Below are 18,859 nucleotides of genomic sequence, written 5' to 3'. Positions count from 1 at the left end.
TTCACTGTTGATTCCCTTTTGATTTTTTCTTTATTTCACTTAGTGTAGTTTTCATTTCTTCCGTTACGCATTTGCCATACTTAGTGAGTTTTCTGAGCATCCTTATCACCAGTGTTTTGGACTCTGCATTTAATAGGTTTGCCATCTCCATTTTGCTTAGCTCTTTTTTTGGAGTTTTGATCTGTTCTTTCAGCTGGGCCATATTTCTTTATCTCCTGAATTTGGCAGCTTCCCTGTGTTTGTTTCTTTGTATTATCAGGTAGAGCTGTTTTGACTCCCTGTCTTGGAACACCCCTTACATTGTAAGGGGCAGAGCCTTAGGTACTCTCCAGGGTGGAGCAACCTGCTTCACCGCTTAGTGGCTTTGTATGTGGGGGTGGGGCTGGAGAGGCAACAATGCTGCTTGCTCAGCCATCACCCAGTTCCAGTCACTTCACCCACTTCCTGTATTCTACCAGCAGCACCCCTCTAGCTGTTGCCCTGGCTGTGTTTCCCAGAGTGGGTGGGTTTGCATATGTTCTAGGGCTATGGGGGCCCTCTACATGGACTCTCGTGAGAGACTGGCAGTTTCTTCCACTGCCTCAACCCCCACTGGTTTTTACAGCCAGAGGTTATAAGGCTTTATTCTCCTATCACTAGGACCCTAGGCTGCAAGGTCTGGCCTAGGGCTGGGGTGGCTCGCTCCCCAGGTGTTCCTACCAGTTTTTATCTGCCACACACTGAATGTAGGACCACTTTTTCTGCCAGCTGCTGTTGCCTTGCTGCCGTAGTGTGTCCTCTCTGCCCCAGCACCCTGTCTCCTTCCCTTCTACCCATCTGGATGAAAATTTCTTCTTTGTATCTTAGTTTTTAGACTTCTATACAGTTTGATTTTCTGGCAGTTCTGGTTGCTTTTTGTTTTGAGGTTGTGATACTTATGGTTGTGCGAGGAGGCAATGCATGTCTACTTACACTTCCATCTTGGTCAGAAGTCCTCCAAACATGTAAGTTTCTCAATGCTAATGATTAACTATATTGTTTTGGAACATATGTAAGGCTATTTTGACCAATCTGTTATTTTTATATCGGATTATAAAAATTTCTAAGTCTATGTAGGACTCTTAACTCCCAATCAGCTCACTTTTTAAGGAAACCAGTGTTGCTACATTTTTATGTTTTCTCAAAAAATATCTTAGGTCCTGTGCCTTAATTTTAATCTTTTATAATTATATAAATCCTTGATAAAAATATGAGACACGTTGCTATAGAAAGCTTCATAATGGATTGGCATAGTATGTTGTTTTCATTGGGTTATTTTAGCATAGGAACATTTGCAAATTTACATTTGTCAGGGTAGTAGTTATCAAACCAAGATATCTTTTTTCCATGTGTAAGGATTGATAGCTATGAAAATGTGATAAATAATTTTAGATCACATCTGGGTTTCTGATAAGATTTACAAAACTCATAGATAACAGTATATTCCTTTTAATTCCCCCCATTTAGTTTAAATGTGTATACTCTTCATTTTGTCTGAAAATTGTGTTTTAATGTGCTTTTGTTTTTTCTCACTGTATATAAAAACTAGTAATCCTATTAATTATGTAAAGTAAAAAATTTGCTTTGTGTAAACCTCTAAATTAAAGTGATAAATTGTCTTCTAATGTAGACCCCTATTTACATAGATTCTATTAATCAGTATCAACTCAAAGGTGAAGAAAGTAGGGGAATAGAGGCAGGAATCTAATTTCTGCATCAACTTTGTGTGTAGATATGAGCTCAGTGAGTTCAATTTAGAAAAGTTGTTGGGAACACAACTGTGCGATGCTTTAAAAAAAATGACCAAAACTTGTAAACAAACTATTTTGAAATACTTATATGTGAAGTATAATGAGAAAATAGTTTATTTCACTTCTCTATTGTTTAAAACTTTACCTGCCTGGCCTTAGATTTCTTTTTTCAATTGATTTACTAAACATTGTGAATAACATGCAGCATTACGCTAGCCATAGCAGAGTGATAGAAACTAGCAGAAGATGGGAAAGGCGAAGCCTTTTCTTGTAGGAATGGTAATCCTCCAGGAGAGGTATCTTGGTGAAGAATGGCAAATGGTGATATTGCCCTCTGCTCTTATCATCTTGCTTTAAACTTCTTTGTGGAATGAGCAGTTACAGAATATGCTAAAGGAATTATCTAGCTGTACTTGCATAGTATTTTTAGGAATTCATGGCTTATTTTTCTATTTCCCTGCCAAACAGCTTATGTGTGAGTTGGGGAATGATGTTATAAATCGAGTTTATGAAGCTAAAGTGGAAAAGATGGGAATAAAGAAACCACAACCAGGACAAAGGTACTATTTCAGTTGTCTTAAAAAAAAAGTTTTACTAATTTATTTTGAGAGAGGAAGGGAGGGAGAAAGAGATGGGGAGAAACGTCAGTGTGAGAGAGAATCATTGATTGGTTGCCTCTCAGACATGCCCAACCAGAGACCCAATCGTCACCCCAGCTTGTGCCCTGACTGGGAAGTCTAACTGACAACCTTTCGCTTTTTGCTTTTCTGGACAACACCCAACCAACTGAGCCACACCAGTCAGAACACTTCAGTCGTCTTAATACATTATCTTCTTTTCCCCCAATCAGAAATATAGGTATGATTTTATTTCACTAAAACTGATATGTAATACTTTAAACAGACTGCTTAGAAAAGGTCATTACTGCTTCTGTTAAAATATGGCTACAAAATTATTTTTTATTCATCAGATAGTCAATTATAGTCTCGAGATAATCTTAAAAATGAAGGTTCTACATAGGAATGTAAAAGCTCTTGGCAGTTAAAGGAGACCAAAGTTCCCTTAGTGGCCAGCCTTTAAAAAGGGATAATCTCTTCAGTAATGTATCTAAGGATAAGGTTTCTACTACAAACAATAAATAATTTTACATTGTGTGACTGAGTTCAGCAAGTATTAGTTAATCACATGCTTTATACATAACATTATGATGTTGAAGAATTAAAGATGACACGGTAATAGAGAGTACTTAACTGCTGTGTTTGAAATTATACTTCCATTTCTGTATATGGAGGCTCATTGAATAAAGTGGCTAAGAGTGCCTTCAAGATACACAGTTCGTTTTGGTGGTTGGTATTTTACATTTAAATAACTGTTTATGTATACACAATACCGTTTTAAAACTATTACACTGTAAACCAGTATCACTTAAATCAGACTGTTTATTTGCTAAAGCATGGCTGTTTGAGTTACTTTAGACCTTGAAATAACCTATTTTAGCCAAACACCTAAGCATTTAAAAATGATATAAGTAAGACAATGTATAGAAAAAAACTTGGCATTTTATGGTTCTATAAGAAATCAAAAGTTTAAAATGTGACATCTTTTCTCCCCCTTAAGTTAGGAATGTGATGTTGTTTTAAAGTAGTTGTCTTATCAATAGTGATAGTTGACTATGTGAAATCATTGGAGTAAAAACGAAGCTAAAGCACAAAGAACTATTATAGACATGAAGGAGTACAGAAGTTAAGAGAATGCAATGTTAATACTTGTGATATTTTTAGTTTATTATTTGTATTTTATTTGAACATGAAATCATAACTCATTAAATATTTGGAAGGAAAATGTTGCACACTGTCACAAATTCAGTTTTAATTAGTTTTACATTTACTGACCTTCTTTGAAATATTCAATATACATATAATGTCTTCTTTTCAGTATTAGTTATGTTCAGAGACTAAGCAAAACATCATGACATTTTTATGTTTACCAGACAGGAGAAAGAGGCATATATCAGAGCAAAATATGTGGAGAAGAAATTTGTGGATAAGTATTCTACATTATCATCACCTCCTGAGCAGGAAAAAAAGATTGTCCCCAAAAGTTGCGAAGAAAAGAGGCTGAGCATTTCTAAACTTGGGCCAGGTGACCAAATGAAAGCATCTCCCCCAAGTTCAGGTATTACAACTTACTTCTATATATAATTTTTTTGTAAGCTGATGTTACTTTTTTAATCTCTGAATTAATAGCCATTTGAGATTTTTTAAATGCTAAAAACCTGTTTCCTTCTACATATCTAAGGAAAAATTGGATTCTATGTCTTTAAAACTATTACATTTAAATAGGTCTTAGTAATTCAGATTTTTAGGTAATGTGTATATCCTAAGGACTAAAACTGCTTAAAGTGCAGAGGGAGATGGGAATTATAATTCTATCATGGCAAAAAAGCCCTAAATATCTGATTAACCACCTAATAGCCTTCCTATTTTTTCTTCCTAAATTTTTCCCAGTAACGTTTTTTCCTGCCCTTTTCCCTTCTTACGGCCTGCTTTGTGCTTTGCTAACTTGCATGTCCCCAGTGGTTGCTGTAAATAGCGACGAGGCCAGGCGGGAGTCTCTGTTCTGTCCTGATGAGCTAGATTCACTCTTCTCCTACTTTGATACTTCTTCAAAACTCCGTAGTAGTAAGTACTACTCTTGTGAAGCATTCAAAGTCTGTGCCAGTGGTCATTGTGCAGTGTGGCCATTTCTCTAGATGTTACTCATTGTCTCAGAATTACACATTACTTACAGTCATACAATAAATTAAGATTTTTACTACCTCTTACATATTATGGGGTAATGAGATAAGTTACAAGTCTGAAAATAAGTTTATTTTCAGGCTTCATAACTGGTTCACTTTTTGATAAGCTAAGTGCTCAAAAGGATTAAAATTGTATTAAATGTATGCTACTGGTAGTGGTTGCATTCACATTGAAATATCAGTTCATTTTCAAACCTCGTTGTTTGTGGGAAGTTATTTTGTAATGACTTTTTAAAATCACTAGTTGGTTTTTCTTTCAAACAGTCAAAAGTAATGACAGTGGAATCCAGCAGAGCTCTGATGATGGAAGAGAATCTTTACCCTCTACAGTTTCAGCCAATAGTTTATATGAGCCTGGTGAGTTTTGATGAAATCCAGTGTTAATTGGTATTTACTGAAAAATGTATGTGTTAAATGCCTTGTCTTGATTAGTTTCTAAAGCAGGTGGTTAGTCTTTTGGAAGAAACTAAGGAAAGAGTAATACAGTTTAATGAAAAGGCAGCTCTTTCTTTTCATATTTGGAAGTTCTCTCCTAGCTGTACATTTTTCGCAGCCTCATGATATGTGCTAAAAGTGCGTTGACAATAGTAAAAACAATAGTTTTTAATCCACATGAACTGTGTGTATTACGTGTGTGTGTGTGTGTGTGTGTGTCTGTCTGTCTGTCTGTCTTGTCTTAGGAGGAGAAAGAGATCGGCAACTCCCTCCCCATTAGGTTTTCCTATGTTTTTACTGACCTGTGCTTTACTTCTATATTCTCCTTCATGATTTTAGTGATTTTGTTTTTGCAGAATACTCTGGGTAGTAACATTCTTCAGATTATTTGAATTGCTTATGCTGACAATTCTGATGGTATTGGATCACCCTAAGAATGAAGTTAGGTGTTTGTCTAGTAGTTAAATTCTTTAGGGATTCTTACTCTTCTCAGTCTTTAAGTCCAGGCTTATTGGAATATATCTAATTTTAACCTAGTACAGAGTAATTAACCTACCTATTGGATGCTGGCAAGACCACAAAGGCCTGGCGTACTAATTGATGGATTTATAAGAAGAGAAGGTTGACTGTTTGGGGAGTGATTAGTCTATTAGAAATAAAATATCTTTGTGAAAATCTCCCATCACCTCATTTTATTAAATTAGTGGTTTCTTCTGTCACAGCTTTCACATTGTGAGACAGTTAACAGTTTTTTTTGTAATTGTGGTGAGTTACACATAATGTAAAATTTATCATCTTAACCATTTTTAAGTGTACAGTAGGTGGCATTGTCTGTTCACATGGTTGTGAATCACTGCCCTCCATCTATAGAACTCTTCATCTTGCAACACTAAAACATTGGGCCTATGAAACACTAACTTCTCATTCTTTTCCTCCCCAAGAGTTCAGTTTTAATGATGTGTTTGTGTTTGCTTTTCAGAGGGAGAAAGACAAGATTCTTCCGTGTTTCTTGACTCTAAACATCTTAATCCAGGACTCCAGCTTTATAGGGCTTCATATGAAAAAAATCTTCCTAAAATGGCTGAAGCTCTGGCTCATGATGCAGATGTGAACTGGGCTAATTCAGAGGAAAACAAAGCAACGCCACTTATTCAGGCTGTGTTAGGGGTATGGATTTGTACCTTGAGGTTTTCAGTAGTACTAAAATATATAAAAGCACAATTCATTCGGAACACGTCTTCAGCATTATTTTTTATTTAAAGAGATGGGTTAGAAAATCAAAGAAGCTAGTAGATTCTGGGCATCACTTTGATTGTTGTGAGCTCAATTTTTTTCTTTTTCAATTAAAACTAGTTCTTGGGAAGAAATTATATAATTTATCATTTTGCTGGGGGGTATTTTCTCTTTAGGGGAGAATGAAGTAGGAAAGGCTATTAGAATAAAGTCAACACTTTTTAATAAAAATATATTATTTGTTTTTCATACATTGTTATCTTCTTTTCTCTAAGGGCTCTTTGGTGACATGCGAGTTTCTCCTACAGAATGGTGCTAATGTAAACCAAAGAGATGTACAAGGGCGGGGACCACTGCACCATGCCACTGTCTTAGGGCACACAGGGTAAGCTGTAATACTTAGATATTTAAGTAGATTTTACCTGAAAAATTATTTTGAAATAATGTTTTGCTTTAAGAGATGAGTTAGAAAATAGAAAAAGCTAGTAGTGATTTCTGAGCATCGCTTTGTGTAAGCTCAATTTTTCTTTTCTTAATGGAAGAGAATTCCGGTAATGAAAGTTCTGTGTTTTGCTAGATCACAAACTTTTTCTCAGGTTTAGACCATTAGATGAAATTTGTAAAGTGATTCTTTCCTATGCCTCACATTATCATGATGGAATGTAAAATTTTTTAAAACTCATTCAGAAAAAAAGCTGTTAATACTCAGATAAGAAAATTGCAAAGCTTACTTGGAACTTACTTGCCATACATGTATAGGTCAATTTCAGTATTTAAAACTTAGTGAAATATGGCGATTTTTGTCAGACTGTGTATGTATTAAGTCTGTGTATGTATTTATGCATGTAGACATACATTATAAACATACACACATTTTGGGAGAATTTTCTAACTCTGGACATTTTAGTTTTCCCACAGGGTAGCTAAAGTCAAATTTTAAAGTAAATTATTAGTCTGTACTACTGATAGTTGTGGCTTCTGGAGCAGTATTTAGACTCACAGAATAAATAACACCATGAAAGTGGACTTTCTGTTAGAAGGTACAAATGAAGTCAAAATATTGGCCTTACATGAAAAGTGTGTGAATGAATGATTTTTCTTTAGTAAAACCTCTCAGAATATGCAATTCTTATTACTTTAACAAGTAAACTGTTTTTGTTGTTGTTGTTGCTTTCCCTCTAGTACTAAAGAGATTCAGTTCAGTAACTTTATAAAAACTTTTCTGTACTTAAAAATGGTAGTATTTAACTCATTCTTTGTATTTTTTTCTTAAACAATCATACTTCTTCCCATTTTACTTTATAGACACCATTTACTCACCCGTTCATTTTTTTTTTACTTTTGTCAATTTCTTCAAGTTATAATATTTGTAGAGTACAGTTGGAAAACTACTTCCCATTCAGCCATTGTATTATCATTAATATATTATGATGTTAACATTACTCTCCCTGGCTTCCTGCTTTCCCAAATAATGACCTTGAGTGATACTTGATTTAAGTTTATGGATAAATGTGTATATCCTTTTTATGATATTCTTTGAGGATAGGGACCATAGTTTATACATAGTACATTGCCATATAGCACCAAATTAAATATGAAAAATGTCTCTTGACTTACAAAATACTGATTATGGTAAATTTGATTAGTCAGTGTTCAGTAAATATTTGTAGAATGAATAAGAATTTGCTAATGACAATGTTATTTCTTTAAGTTAGGGAGTGCTTTTTATTTTTTAGTGTAATTACTTCTTTCTTATTGACAATATCTCAAAAATGCTGTTTACTTAAACAGGCAGGTATGTTTATTTCTAAAACGAGGGGCCAATCAACATGCCACTGATGAAGAAGGGAAAGACCCTTTGAGTATAGCTGTGGAAGCAGCCAATGCTGATATAGTGACCTTGTAAGTGTTTTCTTTTTACTTGATTATTTCCCATACAATATATTACTTGTATGAAGTTTTAGCCCAGTTACCTGGGTAGTTTTGAACTTTAAACTGGCTGGTTGTTTACTATGTACCATATACTTCTCTAAGTACATTAAATGTATTAAGCACTTTATTTACATACATGAACTTATTTGGTTCTTACAACAACCCTATGAGGATGATATTATTATTATTAGTCTCATAGTATAAAGAAGCCAAGCCACAGATAATTTGAAAAACTGAGTGGCAGAGCTGGGATTTGAAACCAAGAACTCTGGCTCTAAAACCCATGTTCTTAGCCACTTCTGTTATACTGCATGACCAGTAGGAACAGAAAACCAGTGAATTCTCTAAAACAGATTCTTTAAGCCTTAGTACAGTATTGGGATCGAGGTTGGATTGGTACAGTAACAGGCTATTATTCTGCTACCTTGAGAATTAGAGGAGTATAAGTAGGTAGGACATCTGATCGGTGTTAGTAACCTTTGCTCTTGCATTCCTTCTGTGCAGTAATACTGTAGGATGTTTGTACTTATTTTCAAAGAGTACTCTTTTAAGATAAAAGCACTTATTTTTTAATGTTTAGATACAATTTAATATGATTTGCTAAAGAATGATTTTTGAGGCCTTTAATTTTTATCTTAGATCATAGTTATTTGTTACCCTTGGAATCTAGAAATGTGATTTCATCTACATGTCATTATTATGTAGGAAATTTCAAGTATATCGTGTATGAAGTCACTTTTTCATTCTATTCTGGGTTGAATTAAGCCCAGAATTATTGATCCTTTGTTATATGAGTAGAGGCAGTTCCATTCACTTACAAAGAGAAACTCCCATGACTGCTTGGACTCCTGAGCTCCCTCTGAGAATTCTTGATTTGCCATATATCACTCTGCCCTGACTCTCTGCCAGATTTAAAGAAAAAAGAAAAGAAAAGAAAACACTTTCTCTGTACTCAACTTCCTTTCCCCACTGGAGGGGTTATTGTTACTGAGGAAGCTATTGTAGGAAATTTTTGAACTATTAAATCATTATAGGTTTGTAACTAGAGAAAGATACATTATTGAAGAAAAGATAGGAATAGTGTACAGAAAGAAATCTTGGTTTTTGCAGGGTTCCCAGGCAAATCTTATGGCCCCTCTTCCTCAAAGATATCTGTTCTCATTATCTAAATTTTTGAAAATAGACACTCTCTCTGAAAAGTCAAACTACTAAAGGGAGAGTTGTGGCGCTACTATTAATACACATAGTGGTTGGAAATGAGGATGGAAGGGATTTGTGATACTGTGAAGATAGGAGAAGCCCATGTCAGATGCTGCAGTTGCCAGAGAGAGCATGTTGGAAGAGAGAGACAGAGGCCTGGGAAAGCAATGACTATTTGGTGGCCTGAAGGACAGGAGAGTAATACATGGGAAGAATTTCTTGTCTTCTTAATCCAATGCTTCATGTCTTCCTGCAGCCAGGATGGATAGCCCCAAAAAGAATGTATAACCAATATGATATTTTGAGGAAAATCTTGGTTATCTGTGCCCCTTATTTGATGTTTGTATATCAAAATATATTACCAGTATTTAGAGGTAACACACGCTGTTTATATGTCTGGAACTGCCTCACCTCAGGGTGAACCAGAGTAAACTTATGACAGGTTATTGCTCCCATACTATAGGAGCAGTAATTTCAGCAGTTGGTGGTTAAAGTTTGATAGGTTGCTGTAGAAGCCAGGAATTCTCTGGAGGGTGCTTAGGTGCTACAAGAATCCTACTTAAACAGAGCTGAAATGCAATTTTTTTTAAATGACCATTTTTGTTTGTTTGTTAGAGAGAGGGGAAGGGAGGGAGAAGAGAGGGAGAGAAACATCATTGTGCGGTTGCTTCTCGTGTGTGCTCTACTTGGGACCTGGCCCACAACCCAGGCATGTGCCCTGACTGGAAATCGAACTGGTGACCCTTTAATACTGAGGCCAACACTCAGTCCACTGAGCCACGCCAGCCAGTGTTGGGAACCGTCCCACCTGGTTTCAGGGACTGTAGACGAACCCTGCACATACGGTTCTCAATAAAAGCCATTTCAAGAGAAGGGCTCAGGGCATTCTCTACTAGAGGGAATCACCACTCCCTTTTCCTGGCAGACTGAGAAGTGTCTAGAATGAATTATTTTATTTCCCTCCATCCACGGCAACCTGCGGGGGACTCTGCTCAGGATGCGATACCCGCCTCGCGCCAGGGCCTGAAATGCACTTTTATTGCTTCTCTCATGAGAATTATATAAAGTGAAATACAATTATTTTTGTATCTCAGAGTATTGGGTCTGATAGAATAAAAGCCTGTTTATTTTCGTGGCAAATATTGATAAAAGAAAAAAATTGCATTAGTACATATTTTAGCTGCTTATGTAATTCCTTAGTTTATGAATATTTATATTGTATAACTTCATCTAAAAATGCTTTTATTTAATTTTAGGTTACGTTTAGCAAGAATGAATGAAGAGATGCGGGAATCAGAAGGACTTTATGGACAGCCAGGTCAATATTCTACTAATAATCATACTGAAATGCAGTATAAGAAATGCATTCAGGAATTTATCAGTTTACAATTGGAAGACTCATAATTCTTTAGCAAACTAACTTAATATTGTAGAGTATTTAATAACCTGTAAATTGTGAGTTGTTAAGTATGTACTGTACTTACTGAATTCTTGGGTGACTAACTCGTGGGCCTTTAAATATCCATAACTATTCCTGTTACAGTACACATTTACTTGATGTATTTAACTCTGGCTGCTGATTTCTTTCTCTGCTGTACAGATAGATGTCTTCCACAGACATTCCAGTGAAGTAAATGGAATGATAACATATCTTTGTACACTTACAGCAGCACAATAGTCATATTCTTTTTGAATTTCTCATTAGCTGTCAAGTGAATATAACAAAATGGTTTTCTTTTTGTTATTCAGGGAATTTCTATAAATTGTGTTCAGGGATAAAACAAATAACCATATGTTTCGCATATGTAAGTCAGTATGGAAAATACTTAGAAAATTATTAAGAGTTTTGTACTCTGTTATAAACATGAGTTGAAGGTTTAAAACTAAATTTACCAGAAGGTTAAGAAGTCCATAATGGAAGTGGAGTTAGTTTAAAAGGTATAGAGAAAAGGTCTCATTTTACCTTATAGCTTTGCCTCAAGCAACTGTACAGTATCTGTTAGATAAATGGAAGGTTTTTTTTAACAATATTTCATGAACCTGATGGCAACGTAAACTTAATCATCTTTGAGAAATCTAACTTAGGATCATCTCAAGTCACATTTTGAGTAATTTTCACCCTTGAGTCAGGATGTTAAGGAAAGGAAGAAATGTTGTTGATCAGATTCCTCTCTCTGATGAACATATCAAATAATTGAATATGCAATTTTATGAATTCAAGTATATGAATTACTGATTTATCTGTTTTAAAGTCATATACATATTAGTAAGAAATGTCTGGAATTCATGACTAAAATAGTTGAGATTGGTGTATTTGATTTTTTTAATGGATACTAGTATATTATTTGAAAAGTGGCTTGATAATATTATCTATTTTTCCTGTTTAAATGTTTTGAAATTTCTGTACTTCATCCTGGCTTCAGCCATTTACTTTTATTTTAACCAGATTAATATATGATTAATATGAATATTGGGCCATTCTTTTCTCAGAGGACTGTATTTACTACTTATTTTTTGTATAGTTTAACAGGGAACAAGTAAGAACTTTGAGAACAGAGGAACTTCATCTACATACTTCTAACTTAGGGTGTCCCGCTTTAATCCTATGGCTCAAACATCACTACTGACTTATGATATGCCAAGGTGTAATAAGACATAGCTGATTAAGGGTGAAGTCTCAGTGTTATTTCTGAATTTCACCCATTTGTTTTAAACTTGAATGTGAGATTTTTAAATAAGTTATAATTTTGTAACATATACTTAAGTGACAGTATTACTAGGTCATTTTTGAGGCCTTTGTGTTTAAGCACTTTAAAATAAAAAATTATTCAAAGGCTATAACTGATATTTGTGAGATAAGAGTGCTTTCAAGATTTTAAGTTGAAGAAAAAATTTTTCCCTGAAATTTTAAAAACTTAAATGTTTGGTGAGCTGCTCTTTCCTTATGGTGTTTGTTGAAGAAGTTACACCCAACCGATTAGTCAGGTCAGTGGCTGACTTTTCTCTGGAGATGGGATGTTTGAAAGGACAGGGCCTCTATGTTCTTGCAATTTCTAGTTCCAGCCAAATTGCTTGGGCTTTCAGTACTTATTTTTGAGCACTTAGGAGCATTCATGTCTCTTTCACTGTCATTTTATGTATAAGTTTATGAGTAATATACTTTCCATTCATCCTTAGAAAAATAAATTTTTGCAATTTATTCAAATTAAAATTTAGGGAGAAAAGCCTTGTTTTTAAAAAGAAACTTTTCCTACCACTCTCAAATATCAGTGCATAGGTTAAAAAAATAGATCAGAAGTCTGGAAATGATGTATCAACAAAATAAAATGAGATTTTGATCTATTTGAGGATCATCTTGATTGATAATAGATTTGTCTAATTTTTCTAATTAGATTTATTTAGAGAGTCTTGTATTAAAGCAGAACAATTTTATACCTATACAGTAACATGGTGAAATGGTACAGCAATTGCTCTCTGGCTACTTTTCCTTTATGAGTCTTTGGAGAGCAGATAGGTTTGCTTAGGCAACAGGTCTTTTTTTCCCCTTTGTCTATCACTCTAAATTTTTCTCACAGATTTTGATTGGTTATTTTATCTAGATCCTTTTTGTTGTTGTTGCCTAGCATAAGAAAGAAAACCTCAGAATCCTGGATAATTTTAAAATGCAAGTATTTTCAATCTTGATAATAAAGAGCCCTACCATTTAAAAGACAGGTATTATCTTTGGGAACCATGGACCTGTTTCTAGGAAACCCCACTTCTGAATTTTCCATATATTACCCTGACCTCAGACTACCGATTTTTTTTGCAAGGTAACCTTAAGAGCATCCATTTCCTGAAGGGAAGATTTGTCTACCCCTCTTTATCAGTTCCTGCAACTCTTAGAAGGATTGAGTTGGGGTGGTGGGAAATTTACCTTATAGGCAAAGCTATAAGGTAAAATGAGACCTTATACCATGCCCAGCTCTGAATTGGTGGAAACCAGTTCCTCTTGATTATTGGCAGTTTCTCAGAGGGTTGAAAATCACTGCTTTAGTTAACCTCTGCTGGTATATGAGAACATTGCTGGTAAAAGCTGATCACGGATCTCATCAGTTACAGAAGGAGGCTGAAATCGACCCAGAAGAGGCAGGATTAGTTGGGGGTAGGGCTTCACATGCTACCATCTCTTTGCTCAAGAGCAAATTCAACAGAATCTTGGATCACTCTAACTGCTGTTGCAGTGGCTAGTCTGAATACCAAAAACCAAAAACTATTTTAAACTATCAGTGGAAAGATAGCAGTCCACATTTAAAAACTCAGAGCTATCTACGCACATAGAAAATCTGACTTTTTCTGAAGAGAAATACAATGTGATTAAGTAATTTAAAGGATATAACTTAGCTTTAAAAATATTGGGTGATTAGTTTACCATTTACAATAAACTGTTAAATGTAATCTATGAACTTTCCAAGGCATTATATTCTGGATTATTATTTATGTATTCTAGTGTATACAAGTTATATTTATTTGCCTTGGAGAAAATTATAAATGATTAAAATTATATTTAAATTTAAAAGGATCACATTGAAGTTCAATTTGTGTTAACTATAATATCTTGGTAACTATTGTTATTATAACAGTTGTTTTTTGACCACACATTTTCAGGCCTAAGAAAGGTATTATATTGATAGTCCTTTATTTAGTGTTTTATTAGAAACTGAATGTTAACAAAAAGAGTTTTTTTGTGTGTTTGTGAAGGTGAGATTTCCTTCTGTATTGTATTTAATTCTTTTAAAATGTTTTCAGTAAGTGAAACCAATGATTGGTGTAGCACCAACACTTTCATTCAAGGAAGCACCTAATTCAATAAATAAAAGATCTTATATTTTTTGCATGGTACAATGGTTATACTAAAATGTACTTGTGTAATAGGTACTAGATGATTTTAAAATGAAAACTGGAAAACCACAAAAAGGAAAAAAAACACAGCTTGTTATACAAAATATGTATTGCTAATAGTAGAAGCCATATATTGCCGTTGTACTGTTGTAATACTTAAGAATGCTCATCTGGTGCTATCTGTAAACTATTTGGCATTAGTGTCTGCTAGATCCTTCTTCCTGTTTCTTCTTGAATGTATAATGTGTGCCTTTTAAGTTACTTCTGATGTGGAATGGTAAAATCAGTGTGGTATTTTTGTATTATAATCTGCACTTTATACTTTCTTGGAAAGTAAAATTACAGACTCTCCAGTTTAAATAGTATTTTAAAAATATTTATAATGTTTACAATAAATATTTTAAATATTTTAATTCAACATCTAAGAATAAGAAAAATTTTTAAATATTTTGTATGGTTTCTTAATTGATATTTAATGTTGGTCTCTTCTCAGTTTATATTCCTTTTGAGTGGCTAAAAATGGGGATAGATTGTAGTTTGTCTTTTAATGTGGGAGTAAACTTTTAAAAAATCATGGTATAAACTGATATAAATTGGATTGTCTTACCAGTTCTAATATATCAACCTTTATTTTTATTGTTTTAGTAATAATGAGTTAGATAATACTCTTAGCCAAACCTATTAAGATTCTCTCCTTTTTTCTTTTAAAAGTAGACTAATTGATTCAGGTCATTCGAAAATTTCTAGGGATAAATGAACACTATATAAAGATCTTAATAACTTGCTTTTTGCATAGACTAAATATTGAAAGTATTAAAATTTTTAATTGAAAATTTTAGTTTATGCTATTAGACCATTTTACTAGATCTTTATCCCCCTTCTCAGACTTTTTTCTAATTCTCTAGCTTTTGGTATGACATCTATTGCCTCAAAAACCTCACTTTTCAAAAGCTGACAAAACTTACTGCACTATTAACAACTGTAGCAAATGACTTTGTAATAAGATGGATGCAAGCTATAGTATGGGAAACAGTTATAAAACCATGTTGCAACATCAGTCATGTGAAATAGTGTTTGACAGTCTAAATCTTGAAAACAGAACTATGTTAAGTTTCTGTATAAAGCTGATGTTTAATAGGAAGCATTCATGATGGATGATTCATCTTGAAAATAACATTTTATACAAACCCTTTATCTGAGGAATAATCTGTATGTGTGTATATATTTAATTTTTCATGGCAAGAAATAGAGTATTCAATCTGCTATAGTATCGATATGTATAATCTACTTCTCTACAAACACATTTGTATGTAGATATATATGTCTATTATTCTAACTTAACATGTTTTTCATACTTATTCCCCTTTATGTCATAGCATTCTTGCTCATATGACCTACAGTAAATAAAAAACTTCTGACTAAATGTGAAATTATGATTTTATAGTCCTTTTCTAGGCTTTATCATTTTATAAGCTCAGTAAGAGGTGGATTAGGCACATTAATTTTAGTTAAGCATTAAAGTTGGAGTTAAGAATTTTTTTTCACATGCTATTTAAATTAAAATGCCTATTAATTAAAAGATAAAGTTTTCCCCCAGTATCTCATTATCACTTTTGTCTTCTTAATAACTTGCATCCATCAGAAGCCTTTAGTATTGGTTTTTGGTCTTTCCTTCTGGTCCTGATCAAAAGAAATATTTATTTAAAGATTGCCTTGTTTAAAAAAACACAGTAAAGATTCAACTTCAAAAGTCAAATGAACAGAAAAAAAAAAACACCTTGTTTACTATACCTCACTTAGAATAATTTTATTTCTCATGTACTAATAAATGTATTTCTATATATTACTTTAAAGTATTTGCGTCTTTGCTCTATTCTAACTCTGAACTTTCCTCTGTGGCTGCATTTGAGGTGCTTTTTTCAGGTATAGTTTTTCTTTTTCTTTCTCTGCATACTTTTCCAGCATTTATATTAAATTCATCTTTTTCAAAAATGCTCATCTGAACAAACTTTAATATAATGAATTATAACATAGTTACTAGTCATAAAACTGAATGTTTATTAATTTCTTTCATTGTATAAATTTTAAAAGTGTCCTTATTTTACTTTCATGCAGGTGATGAAACTTATCAGGACATTTTTCGTGATTTTTCCCAAATGGCATCCAATAATCCAGAGAAATTAAATCGTTTCCAGCAAGATTCACAGAAATTCTGAATTTTTTTAAGAAGGGGAAAATATTAAATCTGGTGACTTCCTAATGTATACATCTGAAAACTCACAAATTTTTACTACTTTAATTCTATTTAATTTTAGTAGCTATTGAGTGGTTTGGGAAATAGTCACCCATTCATTGATACAAAGTAAAACATAGGCTTTTAGTAGTTGGAAGAGGAGTCTACTTTAGAACCTTAGGAAAGGAAAAAATTCTGTTTAAAGAGCTATTTTTATAAATAAAAGTTGTCTCTAGCCATCTTTAGGTTACTAGATCCTAAGAGTTAGACAAAAAAATCTTTTTTCTTTTTTTTCTTTCTTTGCTAGTGGGTGGTAGCATTGATTTTTCTTCTGTGCATCGTGCCCAGTAGTATTCAGTCACACTTCTCTGCATCAAGTGGGAGCCAGCTGTCCTTCCTGTCTCAAGAAATGGCTTTTCTTTAGTTTCCCGCATGATTTTTAGTGTTTCAGAAATTGTTTTGTTTTCTTTTGGTAGCCTAGTTATACACACAATATGTAATTTAATTATTAGAACCAGAGAGTGTGTTTCCTGCATTTGCTCATAAATACAGTTATACTCTTTAGATGTCTGGTTATTGACCAATACCTTAACATACAAACAGTTGCTAAACAGGTAAATATAACTCAGTCCTTCAGATTTATTCCATTTTATGAAGCAAAAAGAAGCCCTTAGCAATTTCTTTTTATCATCAAAAGATTCTCAGTTATAGATATGGTAGCTCTTCATTGTTGGGTTGATTTCATAAAACCTTGACAAATTTATTGATGTAATAAAACTGTGTTTCAAAGGTTACTTGAATGTTGCAAAATTAGGCTTTTGTCAGATTTTAACTTTCAGAGGAAAAGCTGATTTATAAAATAATGTAGAGTATTTTTTATTTGAAACTTGTCCTTTTCAAGATGCATTTTTGCTATTAGTCTTGTGAAAGAAAAATCTTTGTAAAAGGAGAAAAAACATCATGTTTTTCTTAGTTTTTACTAAAATATGGCAATAAATTGCTTTTTAATTTTTCCAACGTCTATCCTATGTACTTGTTGTACACAATTTAAATATCTTTTAAATTGTAACATTAGATAGGCTTAGATTTGGTTTTATGAATCACAAACTCTTGAATTCCAAAATATTATGGATATATTAATTTACCATGTATATGCTACAAATTAGTCTAATTTGTCTTTGGCTGACGTATGTTGTCACGATTATAAAGTAATTAGTAAATTGTCTTAAGGCTTCTTTCTAATATTGTCAGTAACTAAGTTTAATCTTTTACAAGTTACATGTGTTATTATTGATCTTAGTTTCAAAATAAAAGAATTTTTTTTAACTTGAATCAAATAAGTAGATAAATAATACTTAATTGGGTAGATAATATATTTTCTAACCACCCCCTCCCAGTAACTAGAGTTTTCTAAATGTAATTGATCATCAAAACAGAATCATTCTAAACAGGAGTTACACTGAAATAAATTCACATCACAGAAAAGGTTCTGTGTTTGTTTGGCCAAATTGCATGTATATGATGATGATTTAGTAATAATCACTGCATATTAGAGAAGACTAAAAACTTTATTAATTATTTCTAAGGAAATGCTGACTTCTAAAGCCTTGTATTGTAATTAAAACAATAGCAGTAACATTAAATCTTTCTTCTTTCACCTCAGAATCACAGATTTATAACATTTTTGTTAGATTGTACTTGGAAGTTAATTGTTTTAAAAAACTCAAAGGTAGGAAAATATGTTGAAACAAATGGAAGAAAGGAAGGAGGGAAGGGAAGGAAAGCAAGGAAGGAGAAGGGAGGGGAAAAGAGAGCCTCACTTTTCTTTTGTATTGACTATTCCTGTTTGAATCTTGGGACTTTACTCCTAAAGCTTCTAACTTTTATCTGAGGAAGCCCAGGCAGTTTTCCTTTTGATCCAGCCATTGGTGCTTCAGAAAACCTCTGGGATCTCTGTTTATGAAGGCAATTTTTCATGACACTCTTACCTCCTATGGCTTGAGTCATGACTTGTTAACATGACAGTAATTGGTGTTTACTTAAATTTAATGGTTAGAGATGTATTTGGAGTACGCTAAAGATTATCATGGTTCTGAATATCTTCAGAGAAAGCAAAATCTTTAACAGTACAGGGAGTCTGGTACTACAAAAATACATTTCTGTGGCTTGATTTCTTGAACATGCTGAGACATAATTTGGGATTAAATTCAGAAATGATACAGTAAACAGCAAGGCTATAAAGTAGAATAATCACAAAGTAGGTTGATTCTTACCAGGGTATATTTAGCTGTGTCAACTAACAGCTTTTCTATAGCATGTAACAAATCTCAGTTTTATTATGCTATAAATTATTCAATGCATTATGAAAAATTATAG

General features: G+C 33.3%; 1 protein-coding gene across 3 annotated transcripts in view; it reads left to right on the top strand.

Moving 5' to 3' along the window:
- Positions 1 to 17,466, top strand: part of ACAP2 (ArfGAP with coiled-coil, ankyrin repeat and PH domains 2) — a 168,655-nt gene extending 151,189 nt beyond the window's left edge. For all 3 annotated transcript variants that reach the window (XM_054575094.1, XM_054575093.1, XM_054575095.1), the window contains 8 exons: positions 2,238 to 2,329; positions 3,760 to 3,944; positions 4,834 to 4,926; positions 5,984 to 6,171; positions 6,513 to 6,622; positions 8,029 to 8,139; positions 10,626 to 10,687; positions 16,366 to 17,466. In XM_054575094.1, the coding sequence (XP_054431069.1) occupies positions 2,238 to 2,329; positions 3,760 to 3,944; positions 4,834 to 4,926; positions 5,984 to 6,171; positions 6,513 to 6,622; positions 8,029 to 8,139; positions 10,626 to 10,687; positions 16,366 to 16,466 (942 nt within the window). In that variant the 3' untranslated portion in view covers positions 16,467 to 17,466. The remainder of the gene's footprint in view (positions 1 to 2,237; positions 2,330 to 3,759; positions 3,945 to 4,833; positions 4,927 to 5,983; positions 6,172 to 6,512; positions 6,623 to 8,028; positions 8,140 to 10,625; positions 10,688 to 16,365) is intronic.
- Positions 17,467 to 18,859: the final 1,393 nt, after the last annotated feature.

This window comes from Pteronotus mesoamericanus, unplaced genomic scaffold (assembly GCF_021234165.1).
Source record: "Pteronotus mesoamericanus isolate MK-2021 breed Mesoamerican mustached bat unplaced genomic scaffold, CSHL_Meso_final contig_27, whole genome shotgun sequence".
Taxonomy (NCBI): domain Eukaryota; kingdom Metazoa; phylum Chordata; class Mammalia; order Chiroptera; family Mormoopidae; genus Pteronotus; species Pteronotus mesoamericanus.
This window is presented reverse-complemented; position numbering and strand designations above follow the sequence as displayed.